Source organism: Serinus canaria, chromosome Z (assembly GCF_022539315.1).
Source record: "Serinus canaria isolate serCan28SL12 chromosome Z, serCan2020, whole genome shotgun sequence".
Lineage (NCBI taxonomy): Eukaryota > Metazoa > Chordata > Aves > Passeriformes > Fringillidae > Serinus > Serinus canaria.
Window position 1 is genome coordinate 47,109,705 of NC_066343.1, and position 22,615 is coordinate 47,132,319.

The 22,615-nt window shown below is 36.1% G+C and overlaps 1 protein-coding gene across 1 annotated transcript in view; it reads left to right on the top strand.

Moving 5' to 3' along the window:
• The window catches only part of PTPRD (protein tyrosine phosphatase receptor type D), a 366,121-nt gene that overhangs the window by 231,925 nt on the left and 111,581 nt on the right, over positions 1 to 22,615 (top strand). Inside the window, exons 7-14 of the mRNA XM_050987010.1 lie at positions 1,280 to 1,549; positions 2,267 to 2,848; positions 9,943 to 10,076; positions 11,345 to 11,489; positions 14,779 to 15,084; positions 16,091 to 16,284; positions 18,103 to 18,129; positions 20,294 to 20,411. Of these exons, the coding sequence (XP_050842967.1) occupies positions 1,280 to 1,549; positions 2,267 to 2,848; positions 9,943 to 10,076; positions 11,345 to 11,489; positions 14,779 to 15,084; positions 16,091 to 16,284; positions 18,103 to 18,129; positions 20,294 to 20,411 (1,776 nt within the window). The remainder of the gene's footprint in view (positions 1 to 1,279; positions 1,550 to 2,266; positions 2,849 to 9,942; positions 10,077 to 11,344; positions 11,490 to 14,778; positions 15,085 to 16,090; positions 16,285 to 18,102; positions 18,130 to 20,293; positions 20,412 to 22,615) is intronic.

Consider the following 22,615-nt stretch of genomic DNA (forward strand, 5'->3'; position numbering starts at 1 on the left):
TGTCACTTCCACTTCCTACACACATGTGCACACCACTGAGAATATTTGAAGCAGGAACACTGATCTGTTATTGCCTGGTAATTTTCTCGGTGTTGTGTTTGTTTAAATATTAACTACTCTGTTAGTGAAATGTCCTGCTATGTGTTTAAGGTTGCCACCCCTTGCTATCAATACAGAAATGTCTACTATTATTAATCCTTATTTTGCTTTCCCTAAACTGTGAGCATAGTGGAATCCTGAATGTTCAATATTCTGCTATTTCCCCAGTCGCTCTTCCTAGCAGTTGCTTTTTAACTCCTTAAATTTAATCTAAAGTTCCTTCTCCCTCAAATGCTATGCTCCTCTTAAACTCCTGTATCTGTCAGCCTATCCTATTCCCATCGCTTTCAAGTTTCTTTTCCTCACCCAATGGTTTTTTTGGTGATGTTTTCTCTCTGCAGTTTTTACTCAGACATTTTCCTAAGCATGATTCTCTACAGTTTCTGTCATTTGCTTGCCTGCATGACCAAATCCAGTACTTTGTACTGGCTTTGCCTAGTTTCTTTCCGTGGCTCTGTCTCTTTCTCTATCTGTCTCTCTCTCTCTCTCTCTATATATATATATATGTATATGTATATTTATATACATTTGTATATATGTATACATATGTGTGTATATATATATATATTTGAATCTGTGTGCAATTCTATATTTTTTTAATGTTTGTTTCAGTGTTAGTGTGAGGTCTTGAGGCTGCATTACTTTGAGTCTGAAAGCAAATGAAAATGCACTTTCAATTTATTCTAGGCAGTGTGTTCCAGGACTGTGATGTGACGATGTGATTCACATCAACTGGAAGCATGCAGCATTGAAGTTGGTGATCAACTCAAGCATGCTGTTGACCTTCCAGTTTTCTTCTGTGCATATATATATGTATCAGCATAAAAAATGCATATATATATGTGCGCCTGTGTGTGTGCGTGCACGTGTGCGTGTATATCTTTTGCATGGTGTTTGTGTATTGTTAGTATGTAGTTAGTTACATGTGGGGCCCTAGCAGGTCTGAATCAGCCTATGTATGAATGTGCCTAATAATATCCTCAAATAAATACAGAATAAATCATATTGTGTGCAGACAAAATTCTTGTTTAGTCTCTTATTTCTCTTATATATATTTTCTGGCAGACCGGAATAAACGCTAAAATAATAAGCTGTGTCTGTACACTGCATGCTGTCTTTATGCAATACTCAGTTTCCTTTTTTGTATATGTTATTACCTTTTTTTTGTGTTTTGTTCCAGTTCGACGGGTCCCACCCAGGTTCTCTATACCCCCAACAAATCATGAGATCATGCCTGGCGGGAGTGTAAATATCACCTGTGTTGCGGTGGGATCACCAATGCCATATGTGAAATGGATGCTAGGAGCAGAAGATTTGACACCTGAGGATGATATGCCAATAGGGAGAAACGTCCTTGAGCTTAATGATGTCAGACAGTCTGCAAACTATACTTGTGTTGCTATGTCTACCCTTGGTGTTATAGAAGCAATAGCGCAGATAACTGTCAAAGGTATATCTCAAGCACATTTATTTGGTCACAGTTCTGTCTTTTATTTCCTTCATTCTGACCAAACATATTACACTGAAAGGTCTAAATGCCATTTGCCCTCTTAAATCAAAAGGGTAAATCTTCTAAGCACTCACTAGCATTGGACAAAATACGGGTTCAGACAGCAGTTATAATCACTAATTGAATAATGAATTTTTATTAAAATAAGTTAGTCATAATTTTCCATTATTGTCCTGTGTCTAGCTCCCAGCCTTCGTTTCAGTTAAAGAAATGATCTTGAAATGGCATGTTTATTTATCAACAACAGGAACCTTTAAGATCCAGTCATTTGATTTTCAGAATTGCTGGGTGCCCAAGTATCATATTCACTGAGTAATTGGAAACGAGAGGTTCAAAGAAAATTCAGTAGTAATTGTGAATTGTCTTTCTATAAGATTCCTCTTCTGCATATGGTTACAGATTTATTACAGAAGTCAGTATCATTAATTCATGACAAATGAACTGCATTGGAAAGAACTTGAAGATTTTCCAGTAGATTTTGCAGGAAATCATAATTGACAAAAGCTTGCTCTGAACAGATTACTCCTTTCCATTTTGTCTTTCCTTTTATTTTATTTTTTTTGTTCTTAATTACTGTTTGTAAGCTTTTTATTCTAATAAAGAATGTCTACTGTTGCATAGTGCTAACATAGTGTATTTTTCGTTATGTGTATTTAGCCTTACCCAAACCTCCTGGAACACCTGTGGTGACAGAAAGCACAGCAACTAGCATAACGTTGACTTGGGATTCTGGAAACCCTGAGCCAGTTTCGTACTACATAATTCAACACAAACCCAAAAACTCAGAGGAGCCATATAAGGAAATTGATGGTGTGGCCACAACACGCTACAGCGTGGCTGGCCTAAGCCCATATTCAGAGTACGAATTTCGGGTAGTTGCTGTGAATAACATTGGGCGAGGGCCACCCAGCGAGCCTGTGTCAACAAGGACTTCAGAACAAGCACCTTCAAGTGCACCACGCAATGTACAGGCCCGTATGCTGAGCTCCACCACCATTCTGGTACAGTGGGAAGAGCCCGAGGAACCTAATGGGCAAATTCAAGGTTACAGAGTGTATTACACCATGGACCCCACTCAACATGTCAACAGCTGGATGAAGCACAATGTGGCTGACAGCCATATTACCACTATTGGGAATCTGGTACCCCAGAAAACATACTCTGTGAAGGTTCTTGCTTTTACTTCTGTTGGGGATGGACCACTTTCTAGTGACATTCAAGTCATCACTCAAACAGGAGGTAAGCTAGCAATGAGCAAAATTTGTTAGAGAGACTTTCAGTTTAAAATGTTGCAAAAAAAACTACCCTTCAAGTATAGCCAGTTTATTCAGGCAGTTTTTGCAGATAACCTTTCTCAATTCCACAGTGCAGGTTATCTTTGCAGAGTGGAAATTACCCCATCATGCTTTCTTTTTACATCAGTGTCAAGAACTGTATCTGCAGTGCACCTGAAATCTCAGGGAGACCTTCATCCTGGAGGTGGCCAAATCTTTCGGCTTTTGCTTGGCAGTGCTCTGTGCACTAAACCTGCTTGTCACTAATTCTTCATAGCTTTTTTTGAGGTGTTACTTGTAGGTTTTGGTGGGTTTTCTTTAGGTGTCATCCAGTTCTCCTGTGCCGTATCACACTAGGGAATATTGCTTTTGGAAATACAAAATATATGTGTACTGCATATGCATTCAAATAGCTAGTAAAGATTCTGAGAGCACAGAAAACATGAGAGCATTAAATACAGCAAACCTTTGTGTACGTTCAAGCAAGCAGGTTTGGATTTATAAGTCAAATCAAAGCTGCCCCAACAAAATGCTTTCCACAGGGTCACTATTTTCTTGGTTTATGTTTGCAGTTAGGTTGTTTTGTTTCTGTTCAAGAACTTTTAGGTCCATGAATTAGTTTTACTAGTAGAGGACAAGCAAGCACAGTAAAAAACATGGCAGAAAAGTTTTTATGAAATCTAAAGTGAGAAACTCTGGTAGGGTTACACTGCACAAAGTGTTTTATTGTAGCAATAACATATAAAAGGTCCTTAGCAGTTTAGAGAAAGCTCTATGAAGTATTACTGTTGGCCAGTGATTTCCTAGAAATATATAATAGTACTTGAATTTTTTAGTACAGGAAAGTTTCCTGTTGCAGAATTTAGCATCCCTCAAATTCTTAAAAATAGTTCTCTAAAGTGTAACTGTAGATAGTTATGTTTCATCCAGTTTTTACTTCTGCATTTTACCAAGATGCATTAAAAAAAGACAGAAGTTGATGTATTGTCCTGGAATCATTCTAGGTGTTGTGTTGCACAAAGATCTAGATGTTTGCAGTTAAGAAGTTATGAAATTTGCAGATGTAAATGTCAATGTATACAACACATTATATATAATATATATAATTTTGGCATTTGCAACCATTTTCAGAGAACTAGTTTTTATAGTGACATCTGACTTCTGATTGAATCCACATTCATAAGGCTTTTCCAGAAGAAGGTTTAGTGAGCTCCTTATCAGTGTTTTCACTCACAACTGTAAACCTCTTTGATTAGCAAGTGTCTGACAGTGGCTTCCCCAGTGAAGGATGAAGGAATCAAAACAATGAGCACTGAGGCTCAGCTGGAGTGGCCCAAGTTACATTACTTTCAGAGGTCACTTGAGAGAAATAAGCAAGTCCATCTGTTTCGGATTACCGTTGCAATCTGAAGAAATTACAACATTAACAGTGCTGGAGGGTTTCTTAATACATTATTTCAATGTTTAATTGTGACTATGTTAAAAAAATTGAAAGAAAACAAAGAATGGGTCGTACAGGAAGCATATTTAAGCACTGATAATTTTACTTGAAATAGAAATGTTTTAGGTTGTAAAAGAAATAGAAACTACAAAAGTTAAATGAAGTGGTCCAGTTCTGGGTATGGTTAAAAACTAGGATTTGCCCATCTCTATCCAGTAGTTTCTCTTCAGTGAACGTCATAGAAGAAAATGCCCTCCTTGCCCTTCTCTTCCCAATTTGCTTTTATGTACATCTGACTATGATTGTTTTAGTTAAAATCTCACAAGATTAAACACATTCCAAATATTAAAGCTAAAATAAAGTGCCATTAAAGGACAGGGAAAAGGGATTTAATGGAAACATTTCAAAATAGTTAAAGTAGGAATGGGATGCTGATTACATTTGGTTGATTTTATTTTAAACAAATAAGCCTGCCATTATGTATATATTTAGTTTAACCCTCACTTTGGGGATATTAAAGCAATATAAAAGAAAGTCTTGCTGACATGTGTGACTTACAGGCTCTGTTAGATGGTTCAGAGTTTTCCTGCCTTAAGTGTTTTCTGATCTGTGGAGAGAGATTATAAAAATGAATAACTTGTTCTTAAAAATACTGTTCAGAGGAATTTTTATTTTCATAGTATAGCAGAATTACTCTTTTGAAACAGGCGTATGAATGGCTTCTTTCTTTGCAAATGAGCTGAAACTCTGCTGGTGGTGAAATTTAGGTTTTTAATTAAAATATTGACTGAGAGCGTGTAGTTTGAGGAGAAGAGAAATATATATTTTTCAGACAACCAGACACTGAAAAAAATCCCAAAAAATTTCAGTTTTGGTGTTCAGTATTTTTCTTAAGCATTTGAAGGCAAATCCATGTCATATTGCCCAGTTGTTTTCAGCGGTGATCTCTTTATGATAAAAAGACCCAATTTTAACAGGTTCTGTAATCAGAAGAGAGCTGTGGAGCTGAACCTTTTGAGTAAAAGGAAGCCAATTCAAAATGTTAAGAAAGTCTTTACTCCTCATTTTGGGTCAAAGGATTAGATTCCATTGAGGATGGAGTCAGGACTAGTCTATTATGTAGGTTAATTGACTTACCAAATTTTAGAACTAAGAAAGATTGATATAAGTTTTAGTGTGATACTTCTTTTCATTTTTGTTCTTGTTCCTGTTCTTGTTCCTGGTCTTGTTCTTGTTCTTGCTCTTGTTCTTGTTCTTGTTTTTGTTTTTTAACTTTGTTAGAAAACAAAATTTGCTTGTGTCCAGTTTAGCTGCTCAGATTGCCCTTCTCATAACTCCTTTCTGGGCTTAAACTGGTCTAAGAATGTGTACTCTAAACAACATATTTTACTGTGTGTACCAAGAAATTTTAGAGTTTTGAACTGTCACATTTTGGGTTTACCTTTAATTTTTAACCTGCAAAGAGAGGCCAGCTAGTAGAGTAATAAGTGAGTCTTGTTTTTCTTCTGAGCTTAGATAGAAAGACAGGAGAGAGTACACAAGGTCTTTTGAATAGTGGATTACTGGAAAAAGAGATAGGGGGAAAAAAGAATAAATATTCACAGAAATGAAGGTTTACCTGGTAGCATATGTTTCTGTGGAAAAAACTTAAAACACAAAACATATTAGTTTTAAATTAAGGATTCTCCATTCTTTGAAGACTGAGATTTATTATAATTATTATAGGGTCATGCTCTGAACGTAGGAAAAAGGGCAGTAATGAGAATTTCAAGTATCTGACTTGCAGGGCAAATAAATGGAGCCTTACATTCAACAAAATTAATGTTTCTGGAGTTCTTGTGGTAAAAGAAGATTAGCAGTTCAGAGAAAGAATTGGTAGCAACTAAGTACTGTTCTGTGTTGTAGCAAGCTAGCTACTTTTTTAGAAATTTAAATTTTTTTCATGAACTCATGAATGGGGAGACCTGATGTCTCTGAAACTCCATTGTCTTAGCCTAGTGTCTTTTGCAGCATTCCATGAAATGGACTTACACCTGAAAAGAGTTGAGAACATGTACCTAGAAACTCAAAAAACAGGAAAGCAGGTGGGAGAAATTTAGGGTTGAAAGGGACCTCTGGAGATCATCCAGTCTAACTCGTCTGCCAAAGCAGGGTCACCTGGAACAGGTGACAAAGGAACATGTCCAGGTGGGTTTTGGATGTCTCCAGAGAGGGAAACACCACAACCTCCCTGGGCAGCCTGTTCCTGAGAGCCAGAGTGCTCTGCCACCCTCAATATAAAGAAGCTCTCCCTCAGGTTAAGGAGTAATTTATTGTGTTTAGCCATTTCATGTATGTGGCCATTTCCTCATCCTCTCTGTGGCCACCACTGGAAAGAAACTGCCATTGTCCTTGTGGCATCCCCCTTTGAGATACCCTTATGTATTGATGCTGAGGTGGGATACAGGATATTTTTAACTGACTTAAATTTTAAAACTTCGCTCAAGGGACATTTCTGGTCAGGTAGGAAAGACTATTTCAGCTTTTGAATAACTATCAATGCACAGGTAGCTTTGTTAAGTGTTGTAGTCTCTGTTTTACTTCATTTAAATGCTAACGAGATGAGTTCAGTATTGAGGATCTTAGCTTCACACACTGATATTTTATCTTTTCACTGTGTTCTTTGGTCATTCAGACAGGACAAGTTAGACTCTGTCTTTAAGACTGTCTGATCTTTATTTTATTCTCTGGCCTCCCACTATGTCAGTTAGAGACAATATTTGAAGAAAGTGATTTATGGATTTCTGACTACTTTTGACATAATATACTATACTTTTTTAAAATCTGAAATATATAGTAGTTAGTTATTTTGAGTGCTGTGGTTCTTTATTTGATACTGCAAGCCTCAGGTATCTTCAGACTCATTAGAAGAGATTATTTCAGTTGTAGCAGAGATAGGGAGAACACAGTGCACATATTACTTTGTATGTTACACAGTGCACATTTTATTTTGCATGTTACCCATTTTATTTTTAAATCATATTCTATTAGGACTTGTTCTTTCAAAAAAATACGTATTTTGTTTAAAAAGCAAAAACTCTGGAGCACAGTAGCTCCTCAGTTGTAAGAGTTCCTCTGTAGAGTTTCATGCTTCTTTCAGAGAAATCAGAAGCATAAAATCTTGGTCCCTTTAGGTTCCCTACTGATTGTAAATTCTCTTGATCGATCTATTATCCTTTGCAAAGCTGGTTTCTTATAGAACTCACTGAGTTTTACTTTGGTGCTGTGTTCATACCAGAGTTTATTGGCAATAACGTGTGTCTAGTTTCTGTTATTTTGGTTTTGTTTTCTTTCTTTGTAATCTTTTTATCTGTTTGGAGCAATGCAGACTTCCCTTTCACCTTTTTCTTCTTTCAGTGTTTACAGCATCAGAATTGTCTAACTGTGGTTAAAAAATCCAAGGGGAGACTGAATTTTAAAGCAAGATATTATTTTGACAAATTGCATTTGGAAAAGTCCAATTAGCCATCAGCTTGTATTATAAAATGATTGAGAATTGCAGACCTGAGATGACAAAGGGTTTGGGTTTTTCTAAAAGCAAGACTTGGAGAATGAGGGTTTTAAAACATGTAGAGAGCCAGGAAATACCCTTAGTTCTCCATCTGCTGCCATATTTATCATAGCAGATGGTACCAGCTTTCATATGAGTCACTTGACTGATCATTTACTATTACTGCCTGGCTGTGTTCTACAATTCATGTATCCATACATTAAGTACAGATCATAGCATTACAGGACAATTCAGGCTGGCAGGATGATTTTCTGAGGAAGTGTCCAGCCACAGCCACTGCCCAGGTCAGGCTCAGCTCTGGGGTCAGAGTTTCTTAGGCTTCACCCACTTGATGTGCAAAACACCCCAGGGCTGGTATGGTCCAGCCTCCTTGGGCCCTGGCTGCATTTCTGCCTTGTCCCGAACCTTTCACGTTTTCAATTTGTACCACTGCCTCTCCCTTGCCACACTCTGTGAAGAGCTTGGCTACATCTCTTCCATTCCTTCTGTCACTGCTGGGAGTGCTGTTGGGAGCCATCCATTCTCCCAGCTGAGCCATCACCAGCAATGCAGCCTCTTCTTGCAAAATTAGAATCTGTCACAAATACTTAGTTGATGTTTCCTCTAATGGTTCCCCATGCTTTGGTATCATTTCCTCTTTGCACTTTGCAGGACCCAGGCAGTGGTCTCTTTTTAGACCAGACTCCTTTTAGAAAAATGTTTAATTAGTCTTGTCTCTTTTTTATTCCTGTAAAAGAGTTGGTCTCCTTTCACTCTCACTCACTCATTAATAAAGTCCACCCAGGAGCTGGAGGAATATGCACCTCATTTATAAAGGTTATGTTTATGTTAAAGTTAGATATTGAATCTGCAGCAGAATACACAAGGGCAGTGTTCTCCTCAGGCTGGTATTCTGTAGAAGCCTGTGGAAGATAAAAATGAAAATACCAAATTATTTTAACAGTTTACTCTGTGAATTTTTTAGGTCTTTTACTGTACCAAAAGAACATACTTGTAATGTTGTCGCAGAATTCTTCTCTGATAAATGTTGTGAAACCATCATTATTGTCACATCCTACTTCTTACACCTGTTCTTAGTGCGTGCTAAGAAGTACATCTTTTTATTTTTCCCCTGAAAAAATGAAAGCATGTCACATTTTATTCTTGAACAGCTAGAAATGCTGTGGAAAACTGCCTTATCAATGGCACTATTAACTGAAAGTAATGTTTTAGAACTTGGTTGCCAAAACTGTTGTACACAATCCAATGATATGGTTACATTTTCCTGTCTTCTCATAGTCAACCTTATCATTTGCTTCACATTTGAAGAAGTAAATTAGGATAACATTTAACTTGGATCATTTCTGTGACCATTGCGCAAGATAGTTATTGACTAGTGCAGTCAAAAGTGCATTTTGCTTCTTGCAATTAGATAGTGTTGTCACTAGAAATTCAACTACATTCTTAAATGTAGTTGAAAAGGGTTGGAAATACTAAAGGGTTGGAAATACTTAATGAGAAATTAGCTGAATATCTCTTCACTAGGGGATAACCACTTCAGGTTAAACAAGCTGGGTTTTGTATGTGGGTGGCTTCTTAAAGACTAGGATGTGTTTACTACCTTTCATTTATGAGCTAAGACAAAAAATTTAATGTCTGGAAATGCATGTAATAGGTTTAACACTTTATTCTAGACTATTTCAGCTAATCATATGTTCTATTAGCTTTTTCTCATGCACGCACAAATATATAGATGTATGTATTTGCTATTTCACACATAGGCTACTAGATTGCTGGTATTCATCATCAGGCATCTCTTCAATTGCATTTCAGTTCTGTTTGCTTTATTTACACTGCAAAAGCATTTATTTGAAATCCTTGATACTTTTTTAACAGGTCAATTGAATGTATCATTTTACTTTTTCTGTGCTTAGATAATTTTGTTTCATAGTACTGTGAATCAATCTGTTAAGTTCAGTAAGATAAATAAAAGTAATATTGCACACCATATTCAGATAACGTTTTAAAAGGTTTTAAAATATTGAAGTATCCAAGTAATAATTGGCAACACTGCTCAACTTGTTTTTAGTGCCTGGTCAACCATTGAACTTCAAAGCAGAACCTGAGTCTGAAACGAGCATACTGCTTTCCTGGACACCTCCACGGTCTGATACCATTTCCAGCTATGAACTGGTTTACAAAGATGGAGAGCATGGGGAGGAAGTAAGTGGCAAGATTGTGCATCTTTTAGGTTATCTTTAATAAGTTGGACATAAATTGCAGCAATGGTTTAAATTTCATATTCTAGTAACTTATTTTAGTAGAAATGCCTTGATATTTACGTTTTTTTAAGCTCAGCAGTTAGCCCAGTGGCAGACTGAAAGTGTGTAAACAGCAGAAAATGTTGTCAGTGGTTACCAGCCAGTGGAATTTTGCAGTAGATGGCAATGAATCTTCCACAGAAATTCCATCCAGTTTCAGACATTAATTATGTCTCTTTGGGCCTGTTTGTCTGTAAAGACTCGGAATCAAAAATATTTGAGGACATTTTATGGACCCATTAAGCCTTTTTTGAACTTACACTGAACTTTGGAATGTATTTTCAGCCTCAGATAATTTTTGTTTCTCTGTGCCATTGTGTAAGAGAATTCCTGAGCTTTTCCTATCTTTCAGTAATAACTGAGAAGAAAACAGGAGGCTCTTTCTGAAGATTAAGACCTGCAATAGACTTTTTCTGTACCATTACTTCACAAAAAATTTTCAGTCTGTGGGCGTCTATCGTTTTTGTGCATAAACTGTAGAATAAACTGTTCTTCTGGTAGGGAAAATGCCATTTTAACAGGTGTCACAGAGAAAGAAAGAAGCCAGTATTCTCAGAAGGGCACAGGAGATTGTCAGCCTCATTGGTTTCTCCTGCATCTTCAAGTCCTTGCTGATGCTTCAACCGAACTTATGTTTATGGCAGCTTCACACATACACCGTGAATTCATAAGCTTATTTTGTGTAAGGGGGCCAGGTCTGTATTTCACTTCCCAATAGAATGCATGCTGCTGCTTAGTAAGTTACCCTGTGGAAGAATTTGCTTTTAATAATTTGAATACAAATATAACTACAAGGTTAAACCCAAGATAATTTACGCTATAAAATCACTGATGTAAAAGACAGTTATAGGTAAGGCTTTGTTCATGTGGTATTGTCTGACAAGCCTTTTGTACTTTGTATGTAGCTATTTGTTCCTCAAAGAGTCAAGTTTTGTTTGTGGCTCTGAGTTTCACCCGTTAAACTGTTGACTTGAAAAAATACTTTGTTACTGTTAATCAAAAGAAATGTATTCAGTTTTGGTTTTGTTTAGTTTGGTTTTGTTCTGCTTTATTTTCTTGAATCCAAGTTTTTCTCTGTGGTTTTATCCCAGCACAGAAGCATGGAGGCAATACAGGGAATTCAGAGTCTCTGAATACTAACCAAGGCATTTTCTTATTACCTACATTTAGCAACGGGTTTCCACGGAACCTACTACTTCGTACCGCCTGCAAGGCTTAAGGCCAAACAGCCTGTACCTGTTCCGCCTAGCTGCACGGTCTCCTCAAGGCCTGGGTGCCTCAACAGCAGAAATCTCAGCCAGAACCATGCAGTCAAGTAGGTGTCTTTCCTTTAAATATTTATTCTCTTTGTGTCTATTAATCTCAGTAGCCCAGATAGGCAGAAACAGGGAAAAAAGCAAAATACGGTATTCATGTTGCTTGATACGGCAAAAGAATGCTTAAAATATGAAGTTTTGAGGTGTATTGTGATTAACTTAATATATGAGTGGCTTTTACATAGTTTCAAAAAACAGCCCAAATAAACCAGTGTCTAAGGAGGCAGTATAAAGTTGGCATAATGAAATTTTATTTTATAATAAGGTGAAATGTTGTATCATGCAAGAGGTGTACATTATTAAAAGTCCTTAACCAATAAAATTCCGCCTCCCTACTCTGCACACTTCATAGGTAGTTTCTGCAGCATCTCCCTGAAGTGCAAAAATTTGTATCAAAAAAGTTCAAAAATGTGGATCACGTTGAATATTTCAGTCTGCATCAGATATTTCTTAACAACTCTTCTGTGCTATCTTATTCTGATTTTTTTACATCTTCTTAATCTGGGCTTTTTATGATGTTCAGTCATTTCCACCCTGAGAAGAACTGTTTGAGATGTAAAAATTTGTCAGGGACTTGTATATACACCTTAAAACATTTAAATTAGGACTTAACTAAAGCAATCAGCTATGACGTCCAGAAGGATTATTCTTGCCTGATAAGTTAGGTTTTCCTGACAGTTTGCATTACAATGTGTCATTGAAAAACTTAGTACAATTCTGTTTGTATTTGTTTTAAATTAATTTGCCTGTTTTTAAAGTAAGATAATTCAAAACAGAAAATTCAGTTTCTCAGTTGACATTAGTCTTTTGAATTTGCAGTCATGACATGTGATTACCCTATCATCCCTTGTTAGTGCTACGTATTTATATCAATTAGTGTGACTGGAGACACAGCGTGGCTCACCTTTAAGCAAAGCTAAATGTGTTTCTGAGGCATTTCTAAGGCACTTGGAATAAGCACAAAAAACCACATGTAACACAAGGTTAGTTTTAGATATAGTGGCAAGGCAATTTTTCAGTTTAGTAATTCAGAATGAATAATTTGATTAAGAAATAGGTGTTTATTTATTCCGGGAGCTATTTCAACTATTTAGAATGCTCATTATCTTATATTGGGTGAAGATTGCTTAGACTGCATACAAAACAAACATCTAGGAGCCAAGGCTGTGTGCTCCTTATATAAGCACATTGCGATTTTCTCTTCTTGCATATAAGAATATGTCATGTTTATCTCAGCCTCGTGTCTTCAGATAGTAGCGAAATCCAGTTGATTTCAGTGGTCAGATCCGTTATTTGCTGCAGAGATTACATCTTTTTTTTTAAAAATGTGCAATTAAGAAAAAACATATATGCGTTAGTAAAACTGGTTAAAGTAACCTTCAAATTAGCCTCAGTTACATAGGTGCAATATTTTGCATTTTCAGAGTATAATGGATTAAAAATTAATAAACTTCTGTGATTTTATTAGCAATATTCACCAGAATGTGTTACTGCCTTTCATCTTGGTATCAGAGGAAGATGCTGCAGGGATTTATTTCTTTTCTGTAAGACCCTTAAGGGACATTTTACATGTGTTTCACTTCCTGCACAAGTTAATGGTAGAAGGGATCCATTCTTTTGAGTAGTTGATTACTGAATTAGTCTATAAAAATAACCCAAAATGTGTTAATTCTCATCTGCTCTTCCCTCCACCTCCCCTACTTAATTGAAATTCTAGTAAATTCCCTCCTATCTTCCCTTTGGAGGAGCAGTGTACCATACTGAGTAAAAAGCCATTGATCCCTGTAGAAAGAGCTGTAGGGAACCAAAGGATACATGTGTAAATGCAGTAGGTCACAGCAGGGTCCTAGACCTTCTCTGTTGTTTTAATTTTGTTTGATTTGACTATTGTAACTACATATAAGTATCTGTTTGTTTCTTTTTTCCCTTAAGAAACTGAACGAAAAGGTGGAGAGGGGGATGTAAAGGGGAAAAAAGATCTTGCACACAAAATTTATGTTTTTCTTACAAGACAGGAGGCAGAAATAGGAAAGGAGTTCACATCCTCTCCTTCTGCTAGCGAGTTTGAATTATGGCTCCTTTTTTTGGTGCTCTGAACGATCTGTTAGTAAGCATAGGTTTTGGTAAGTCAAAGTGCATTGGAGCACATAACTGCATACCTAACTTTCAGTACTTGATTTGCCTCACTGAAAGCAGTGCAATGACATGCATGCTTAGATGCTCTGAAGCTTGGAGAAGGTAAATACACTAACATACTCCTTTGAGAACAAATGAGTAAAGGTGAGCATTTCTGCTCTGGAAGACTGGTGATGCTGACAGGAGATGAAACAAATTCAGAAACTCACATTCTGAGGTGTCGATCTTGTAAATTCACTTTGTAAAATGAATACCTACTTTCTTTACATGTTGTTTGGGGTAGATTTTTTTTTCCTGTAGAAATAATATACATTACTGGTAGGATTAATTCTTTGCTAGCAAAGGTGTCTCCAAGAGGAGTAAAAAAAATTAAACTGACAGCTGATCTAGGGTAAGTACAAGTTACAGTCAGAATCAACAAGCCTGTCACTTTTTCCTGGTAGGTAAATCTTTGGCTAAGACTTTCATCATCTTCTATGGACTGCATGCTCATAGTATGTTAGCTACAGTGAATGTTTCACTAAATGCTTTCAATTCGAATGTAATTTATGGTTGAACTTGTGTCAGGCAGACTCATTAAAAAAATTTTTAAAAGCAGTTATTTGTTTATGAGAATAGAAAGGCTGCAAAAATAGCAACCAATGGAGCAATTTCTAGCAATTATTGCAAGTTTTTAGGAGTTCTGTTAAAAATTTTCTGTCTTAAGGAAAGTAAAGCCACTTGAAGGGGATGTCAAAATTTGTAAGTAAATACCTGTCATGTGTTATTTACAATGTTGTAGCTTGCACTAATTGCAAGGATTGTAAAGATAGATCAGTAGTCATAGAGGTATCACCTTTTTGTTTTATTTCAAGAAGAATTTTAATTACAGGTAGGTAATATTATTTTGAGGCTTCATTTTCATATATTTCCCCTACATCCTTTTTCACCATTTAGTTTGCCTGTTCATTTTCAGTTTCCTCATGTTAACAAGCCAAGGTGCATATGATTATCTGACGTTTTGCTTTTTTGAGTTTCTACTTTTTTTTTGTTTAGTTATTATTTTCATTTGGTTCTCTTTTATTTATTTTTATTTTTTCTTTTTGTTCATTTTTTTTTCAATCACTTCTATCCTTCCACTCAAATCCTCCTTTAACCCACTACTGAAATTAGAGCCATCAGCTCCTCCTCAAGACATTAGTTGCACAAGCCCCAGCTCCACTAGCATTTTGGTAAGTTGGAAACCTCCTCCGGTGGAAAAACAGAATGGCATTATCACTGCATACTCCATCAAGTACATTGGAATTGATGGAGAAGATGTCAAGCCCCATGAAATTTTGGGAATTTCCTCGGACAGTACCCAGTACCTTTTGGAACAGCTGGAAAAGTGGACTGAGTACCGGATCTCTGTGACTGCTCACACTGATGTTGGACCTGGCCCAGAGAGCTTAGCAGTGTTGATTCGGACAGATGAAGATGGTATGTTGCCTCCACTACATCAGTTTGCACCTCTATGACTCTGTCATCTGCTGTCTTTTGTATAGGCTAACAATAATTTTTTCTGCTCCTTTTTTTTTTTTTTTTTCCCCTGAATATAACCAGATGTTGTCACCCTTTGAGCTTTTTATTCAAAGACTGTTCTTTCTACACCATTTTTCTATTCGGTATTTTTGTATTTTTTTAATCAGAAAATTTTTTTTGCGAGTAACAGGAATCTGCTTCTCCTTTGAGCCCATACATATCCTTCTTGCTCCTCCTTTAATAAAAATTACTCCTAGGAAAAAAACTTCCTGCCTTTTCCTTGATTTTACAGTCATTGCCATTTTTAAACAGTTGTGCGTATAAACTTTTTTTCAGATCTTGGTTTTTTGGTTGCTTGTTTGTTTTTTTTAACTGCTTTCTTCTTCCATATTGTGCTTTTTGATTTGAGGGTTTTTTTGGGTTGTGGTTTTTTTGTTGGTTTTTTTTAGTTTTGTTTTTTGATCTTAGAAAACTGATGCTCCACACATTTTCTTTTCTTCCATTCTTGAAAGTGACAGAAGACAGCCTTGTAATCAGCCTCCTTTTTATCCTGAGGAAAAAACAAACCAAAATAAAACATAGAACTTGACAAACAAAAAAAAGGGCAACTTTTTTTTTTTTAATCTTTTGTGGTTTTGTTATTATTATAGTATTATTATTTCAATGATTAAAATCTCTCTTTGTGCTATAATGCTTTGAATCTCAAAGCATCTTCCTTGGCTTTTGTACATTTTTACATGTTTTTCTATTTCTCTAATACTCCTTTTTCTTCCATTTTTTGCATCAGTCATGTTTTTTGATCTTTTCACTGAAAGGTAGAGCAGATTTGTTGAGCATCTTCATTTGCTGAATGATTTGTATTCTTCAAAGACAGCATAGTGAGTCTGCCCTTTCTTAAAAAAAGCGAAAGACATGGGTAGGACAGGTGGCTGTAATTCTCTTCTGTCCAATGATGTTGTTCCAGTTCCTAGTGGTCCTCCTCGCAAAGTCGAGGTGGAGGCTGTCAACTCCTCTGCTGTTAAAGTGTCCTGGCGCTCGCCTGTGCCCAATAAGCAGCACGGCCAGATTCGAGGGTACCAGGTCCACTACGTGAGGATGGAGAACGGAGAGCCAAAGGGTCAGCCCATGCTAAAAGACATCATGCTGGCGGATGCACAGGTAATTGGGACTCTCCATTCTTTGCTAGGTCACAGTGAAAGCATTTTGTTTACCAAAGAGTTGCCTTTTGTTGGTGAGGGTCTTTTTTCTTTATATTGAGCAGTCTACGAGGTAGCATTTTCTGTCTCTATTTCAAAAACTTTTTTTCAGAACACTTGCATTTAAAGGTTCTTGAGCCAAAACAAGACACTTTCTTCTCTGTTGATCTGCAACGAAATGCTAGGCTATGTCATTGTTCTGATTCTGTTAAACCTGGAGACTTAACATGTACCCTGAAGTTCAAAAGTATCAGGGTGATCTGATCCAGAGTCAATGTAGTAAACTGTGCAAGGCCTGATCCACCCATTCTCCTATTTCAGTGTTTCAGTGGAGAGCCTGGGATCATTAGGAGCCTGTGTTAGCCTGTTATTACAGTGTTTGTCTGATTAGCTTGTTTGCACCTCACTACACATTTCACAATAAAGTAACCACTGAGGTATTATACTTTCCATTATTCATATGAGGAGCTTCAATAAAATGAGGAATTCATTTGAATAGGTATGTTCTTCTTTATATTGCAAAATTTCCCATCTATTATAGAAATTATGAGAATATGAGATAATGAAAACATCCAGTTTAAAAATCTTCTCAAACTAGGATTTTAATGATTGAGATATACCAGCTCTCCGCAAAACTTAAGATTTACAAAGCTCCTGACACTGAAGGGGTCATCCTATGGGAAAGTATTATCCATTATACATGTCTCACTACTAGCCCACAGTATATAACTGGATTGACTGGAAATAAAAATAAATTATTAACCTGAATCAAAGAGTAAAATCTGTTTTGTAAACATTTTACATGAGGAAACAAATAGGGGGTTACCTTTTTTTTTTCCTTCAGTTTTGGTTCTGAATTTCAGATTTGCAGAGACCTCTTTGGAGAATAGGTCTTCTACACCTGCATTTTGCTCATGACGCTATTTGCAAAATACTGGGTCTGTTTCTGGAGGACTCTGCTACCAGTACAGACTTCCTTGTGTTGGAGAACATGGTGTTCTTTTGGTTTAAATTCAGTGGAGACGAAGATGAAAGTAGATCAGGAGGTGGGAAGGGAAAGGACATGCTACTGTGCTTTGGTTCTCCTTTTCACAGATTTTTGCATTCAGCCTCTCTCTGGTAGGGGATAAAAATTATTTTAAGCACTAGAAGGTCAGTAACTGGACACTAGATAAGATATTTCAATCCAAATATCATAAAGGCAAAAGTTGTATTTCTTCTTTTGTCAAGTATAGCTTTGACCAGCCCACTTGCCACTGTTTCAGGAAGGATAGTCAACTCCTTTCTCTTTCCACCACTCCTTCCTGCCTGTAATACTTCAATGATACATGTGATCAAGGCTTGTGCAGGTATGAAGACCTTGATGGCAAAATATCTGGGTGGTTTCAAAACTTTATACATTGAATTAGTTTAGGAAATAGAAGTATATAGCCTGGTAACTTGATTAAATAAACCAGGTAGCTTTTAATTCTTCCTTGGTAACTTTTAATAAAAAACTATTATGAAATAGTACTACAAGAGGATTCATTACTTCTTTTATTTGTCAGTGAAAGAGAAGTAGCTGGATTTTAGGGAAAACAGAAATGGAATTAAAAATGCCTGGCCTGATTTAATTAACCAAATTTCATGTGATTCTGCATGGATAATTCAAACTGTACATGACTTTTTCAGACATCTTTCATATTCATTTTACTTTAAAGAAGAAAACTTTATCTCAACCAGGCTACAAATCTCCTTATTTCTTTTGTTTTTCCTTTCTACTTCCTTTACTGTAAATTAGTGGGAATATGATGATACTACTGAACATGTAAGTACTTTTTGACTGGGCAGAAAAACATTGTGTGTTTTGGTTGAGACTTTTTGTCTTGCTTGTTTGCTTGTAGCACTCTATGGTTTTGTTTTGGGTTAGGGTTTTTGGTTTTTTTTTTTTGGTGCTTTCTTTGAGTTAGTTTTTTTTTGTTGTTGTTTTGCAGGGTGTTCTTTTGACATTTGCACAAATGCATGTTCCTAACATAAAGAGTTTTCTCTCACCTTTTTCCTTTGTTGTTTCGATTTGGTTTTTTTTCTTTTTACCCCAAGGAGAGTAGAGTTACTGTGGCTTGCCTTTCTGGGGTCTAGCATGATGCCAAAATGTGCAGCGCTGATTTGTGTTTTCATCTTTTTGATGGCTGTCACTAACTTTGCCTTGCAATTTCTTCTTTACAAGGTGATAGAAAAATGAAATAGAGGTGGTTCAGAGTTACATACCAATAGTTGTATTTTTCTGTAACCATTTTAAGATTAAAATTTTTTTGTGAAACTAAAAGTAGAAGTCAGTTGTACTTTCTTTTGTATAAAATAAATACATGCTATCAGGAAAGCCAGATGCTCTGCAGTGTTTGTGCCTAAGTAATAATGTTTGCTGTATCCAAATGACACTTTCAAACATTACATACAGCCATAGCTCTTACACCATGAAAGACTGGTTTTTTTTACATGAAACTAATATCTTCATAAGTTTTTCTGTTTTGTGGTTTTGTGGTGGTTTTTTTGCCTTTCACAGTTTAATTCTGGTAGTACCAGGTTCAGTTTTCTTATGAAAGATAGGAAGTTTTTCTTACTGATTTTGGCCTTATAGTCCAATTAAATTCTGAGATCAAGTCTAAGTTGATCTTTTGATAGTAGATTTTTATGTGTTGTTTCAATCTGTTGTTTGGGTTTCTTTTTTTTTTTTTTCTTTTTTTTACTTGAGCTATTTTGCCTACTCATTCTTATCATTACCTAAATATTCAATTATATCTATATTGCTAATAACTGACTGTAAATACAATGCAGAATTCTAATCGCATATTTACTAAGTTCATATCCACCATCTTGAAAAATCCATAAACTCTGAATAGTATATGGTGAATAGCCCATGATTTTTATATTAACTTTTCATGGTTGTTGCATCTGAGGGATGTGTGATTGCACATTTGCAATTTATTTAGATGTATAAATACACTGTCTCTCTGTCAGCATTGAAATATAGTGCAAGTTCATTCCGCCATATGAAAATGCAAAGGAGTAGTCCTTTGGTTACATGCTGGAAGCTGGGGACCCCAGGCTCATCAGTTACCTTCAAACACTGTCTTTTTATATTTACATATAAGATTTATTTATATTATGAGTGTCAAAACTTACTCCTCTTGCTGTCCCTGTAGCAGGACATAAGTTTAGTAGATTTCTCATACACCGTTCAGCATCCTCTCTGTGCATATACATGTATGTGCACACACAGATGAAAAGATGCCCCCTTGCTCTAATATTTACAGTTTGATGCTGCTGTTACTTTGCTCTAGCTGCAGAGATCCTTGTTTTGTAGCTGCTGTCCTCTGAGGGCCATCAGATATATCCTCTGACTAGATTTTTAATGGTGTTTTACATACAACTGAAGGGCTAGTTGTTTCTGAAGTCCTTTCAGATGTTGAGAAGTGCAGTCTTCCCAGTGACAGAGATTGCAGTGAAAGTGTTATTGAAGTAACAAAGCTTTTTTGTTCAGCTAAACCATCATTACTTACAAAGTGTGCATATTAATGCACACATTTTTCTTACTAGGCATTTTGGAACTATACCTGTGATATCCTGTTAATGATTAAGTTAAACTGAGTTTCTCATATCTGCATGTGCATGTGTTTCGCAATGTCAGTAGTATTCCTCAGGCAAAGTATTTCAGAAGACTTTTTTCACTGTTCCCACCACTAAGCCTTTGGCCTTTTGCTTTAAACTACCTGAGGTATACTGTTTAGATGTGTGCTGTCTTTCATTGCTTAGGTGAGTGAAATGTTTGGCATTATCAAGTATTTCACAGTCTGTTGGTGCACTCACATGCTTGCTATCACTGGCAATAGCTCAAAAGTGTAGTATAAATGGGTTTCTAAAGGATTCTGCATTCTCCTGGCAAACAATCTATTTTAAATTGATTGTTCCTCTTTTATTTTCTTTCATCTTAGGAAATGATAATTTCTGGGCTCCAGCCTGAAACCACATACTCTTTCACTGTGACAGCCTATACAACTAAAGGTGACGGAGCACGCAGCAAACCCAAACTTGTATCTACTACTGGTGCAGGTAATACTTATATACAAATTGAGCTGTGAATGAATCCTTTGACTTTTTCTGCTACTGTTTTGTTCCTACTGTTTGGAAGCCTCCTGTTGTGTGAAAAGTGTTTCTAGAACATAGGATTTTCTGTTTCAGTATTTGGACCTTCATTTATTTAGGTAAAAATAGAGCAGTGACTCCCTTTATCCCTTTCTTAGTTCCTGATGAGGTCACTTGGTAATTTTTAGTAGCTCTTCCACTAAAATTGGTGTCTTCTTTGAGAGGAAAAAATAGAAATGTGGAGCTCAGAAGGATACCAGGTTTAGTGTCATGCTCATCTACAGATGTTCACAATCTGTAGGGATTGTGCTCATTTTCAGAGGTTTGTAGTGCAGCCATTAAGGATATTCTATTACAGTAATATATAGCCCCATTACAAGTTCTCTGAGTAGCAATGTGTTGTTTATTCTAATAGATAAAATCCAAAAGGTATAGATATTTGTTTTTATAGTGATTGATTCAATTTTTAAAACAATCACTGAATGCAGAACACATATTTATTAATATGAAAACCATATATATCCTTTTCTTGTTAGATTCCTTGGAAAAATCTCAGTCTTGGTGGCTAGATGTGCAATGCTTCATTTCAAATCTTGGAATGCATTCTAGTCATTACTCTTGGCTATTGCTGAAATGTACTCTCCAACTTTTTATCTTTTCTGAATTCTCATACTCTGAGAAAAAAGGTGATATCTATTTCTGTCATGTTGGAACTTGATTTAAGAAAAAAAGGTGTTTGATCCATTACTCTTGTTTAAAACTCAATTCCCAGTTTAAATAAACACAGTTATATAAATTGAGATTTTATTAGTTCCTAAACATAAACATAGGTTGTGCAAATATGCTTGCAAAACTTAAAGTTTCACTGCATTTAGTCCTTATTGACTTTCGTGTGTCATTCTACCAAGAACTCTGATGCTTCTACTTAAAAATGACAGAACAAATCCTATATCCCATATAAACTTGATTGAAGAGCAGTGGAGAATCAAAGGCATGTCTATAAATGTAATGCACATTTCACTGTTCTTGTCATTTGCTTAAACCTGTGAACAAGTAATGTTTGTTCTTGGGATTAACAGCTAGTTACCATTCTGCTCCTTCATACATTCCAGATTGTATGAAATCCCTTCACTTCATTTTACAGCTTGCTGTGTTTGAGCTGTTTTTGTAAGAAAAATTTGTGTGCAGATTTTTGAAATATGAGACATCGAATATAGTCAGTACCAAGAGCTTCCTGCTCACTTTCTGTGAGAATGCATCACCCAAGGGAAGGAATGATGCATTAACACCAAAGGGTTGTAGGTCTGTAATGCAGTCTCCTATTCACTTTCAATCTCCATTTGACTTTTTCTTTTTCCTAGAAAGGTGCTATGGAATACTACAATAATGAAAATGAAGGATCTGCTTTCTAGTCTAACTTTTAAAGTTTGAATGAGATTGACTGAGATTATATCCATGAAAGATATGAAAGGAGAATAGATATTTGAACTTTTACTAGAGAAGCTATCTGTAAGGTATTTTGTAAGACAATAAGTAACTATTCAGCTGTCCAGCTAGTGATACAAAAGCGTTATTTACATTTTTAGGCAGGAAAGATGCACCAAACATAAGCAATCCTATAGTATGGTAACTCAGTTTTAAGTAAAGTCACTGAACACAGTTGATATTTTTATTCAAGAGTGTGGTTTTGTCTTATGTTCAGTTTCCTTTCCTCACTGTAGAAATCAGATGGGACAAAAACTGTTACTGAACATTTCTAAACCAAAGTACTTACTATATTACTTGGGGCAGAAATTACGAAATGTATGATTAACAAGACCTTGATAAAAATGAAGACTTGCTAGTCAGTGATATCATACAATTTTTATGAAGATTTTAACCAGACCTTTAATTTCTGTGTCACAGTAGTTGAAGAATCTCATAGGACAATAGCTTGTCCATTATTTGTCTTTTGCTTTCATACGGGATACGACTCTTGGAATGCAGATTTCAGCTAAAAAACTAAAGTTTATATTAAGGCAGTGGTGTACTTTATAGCAGCTAAGAGAAAAAAGTTACTTCACGTAATTTGGCAAAGGCAGCTTGCTTCTATGAGTGGTGGCATGCCATTGCAGCAGTAATATCTGTTGCAAAGGGGTGTGTGAAAGATGTCTTGCTGTTTACTATTGGAA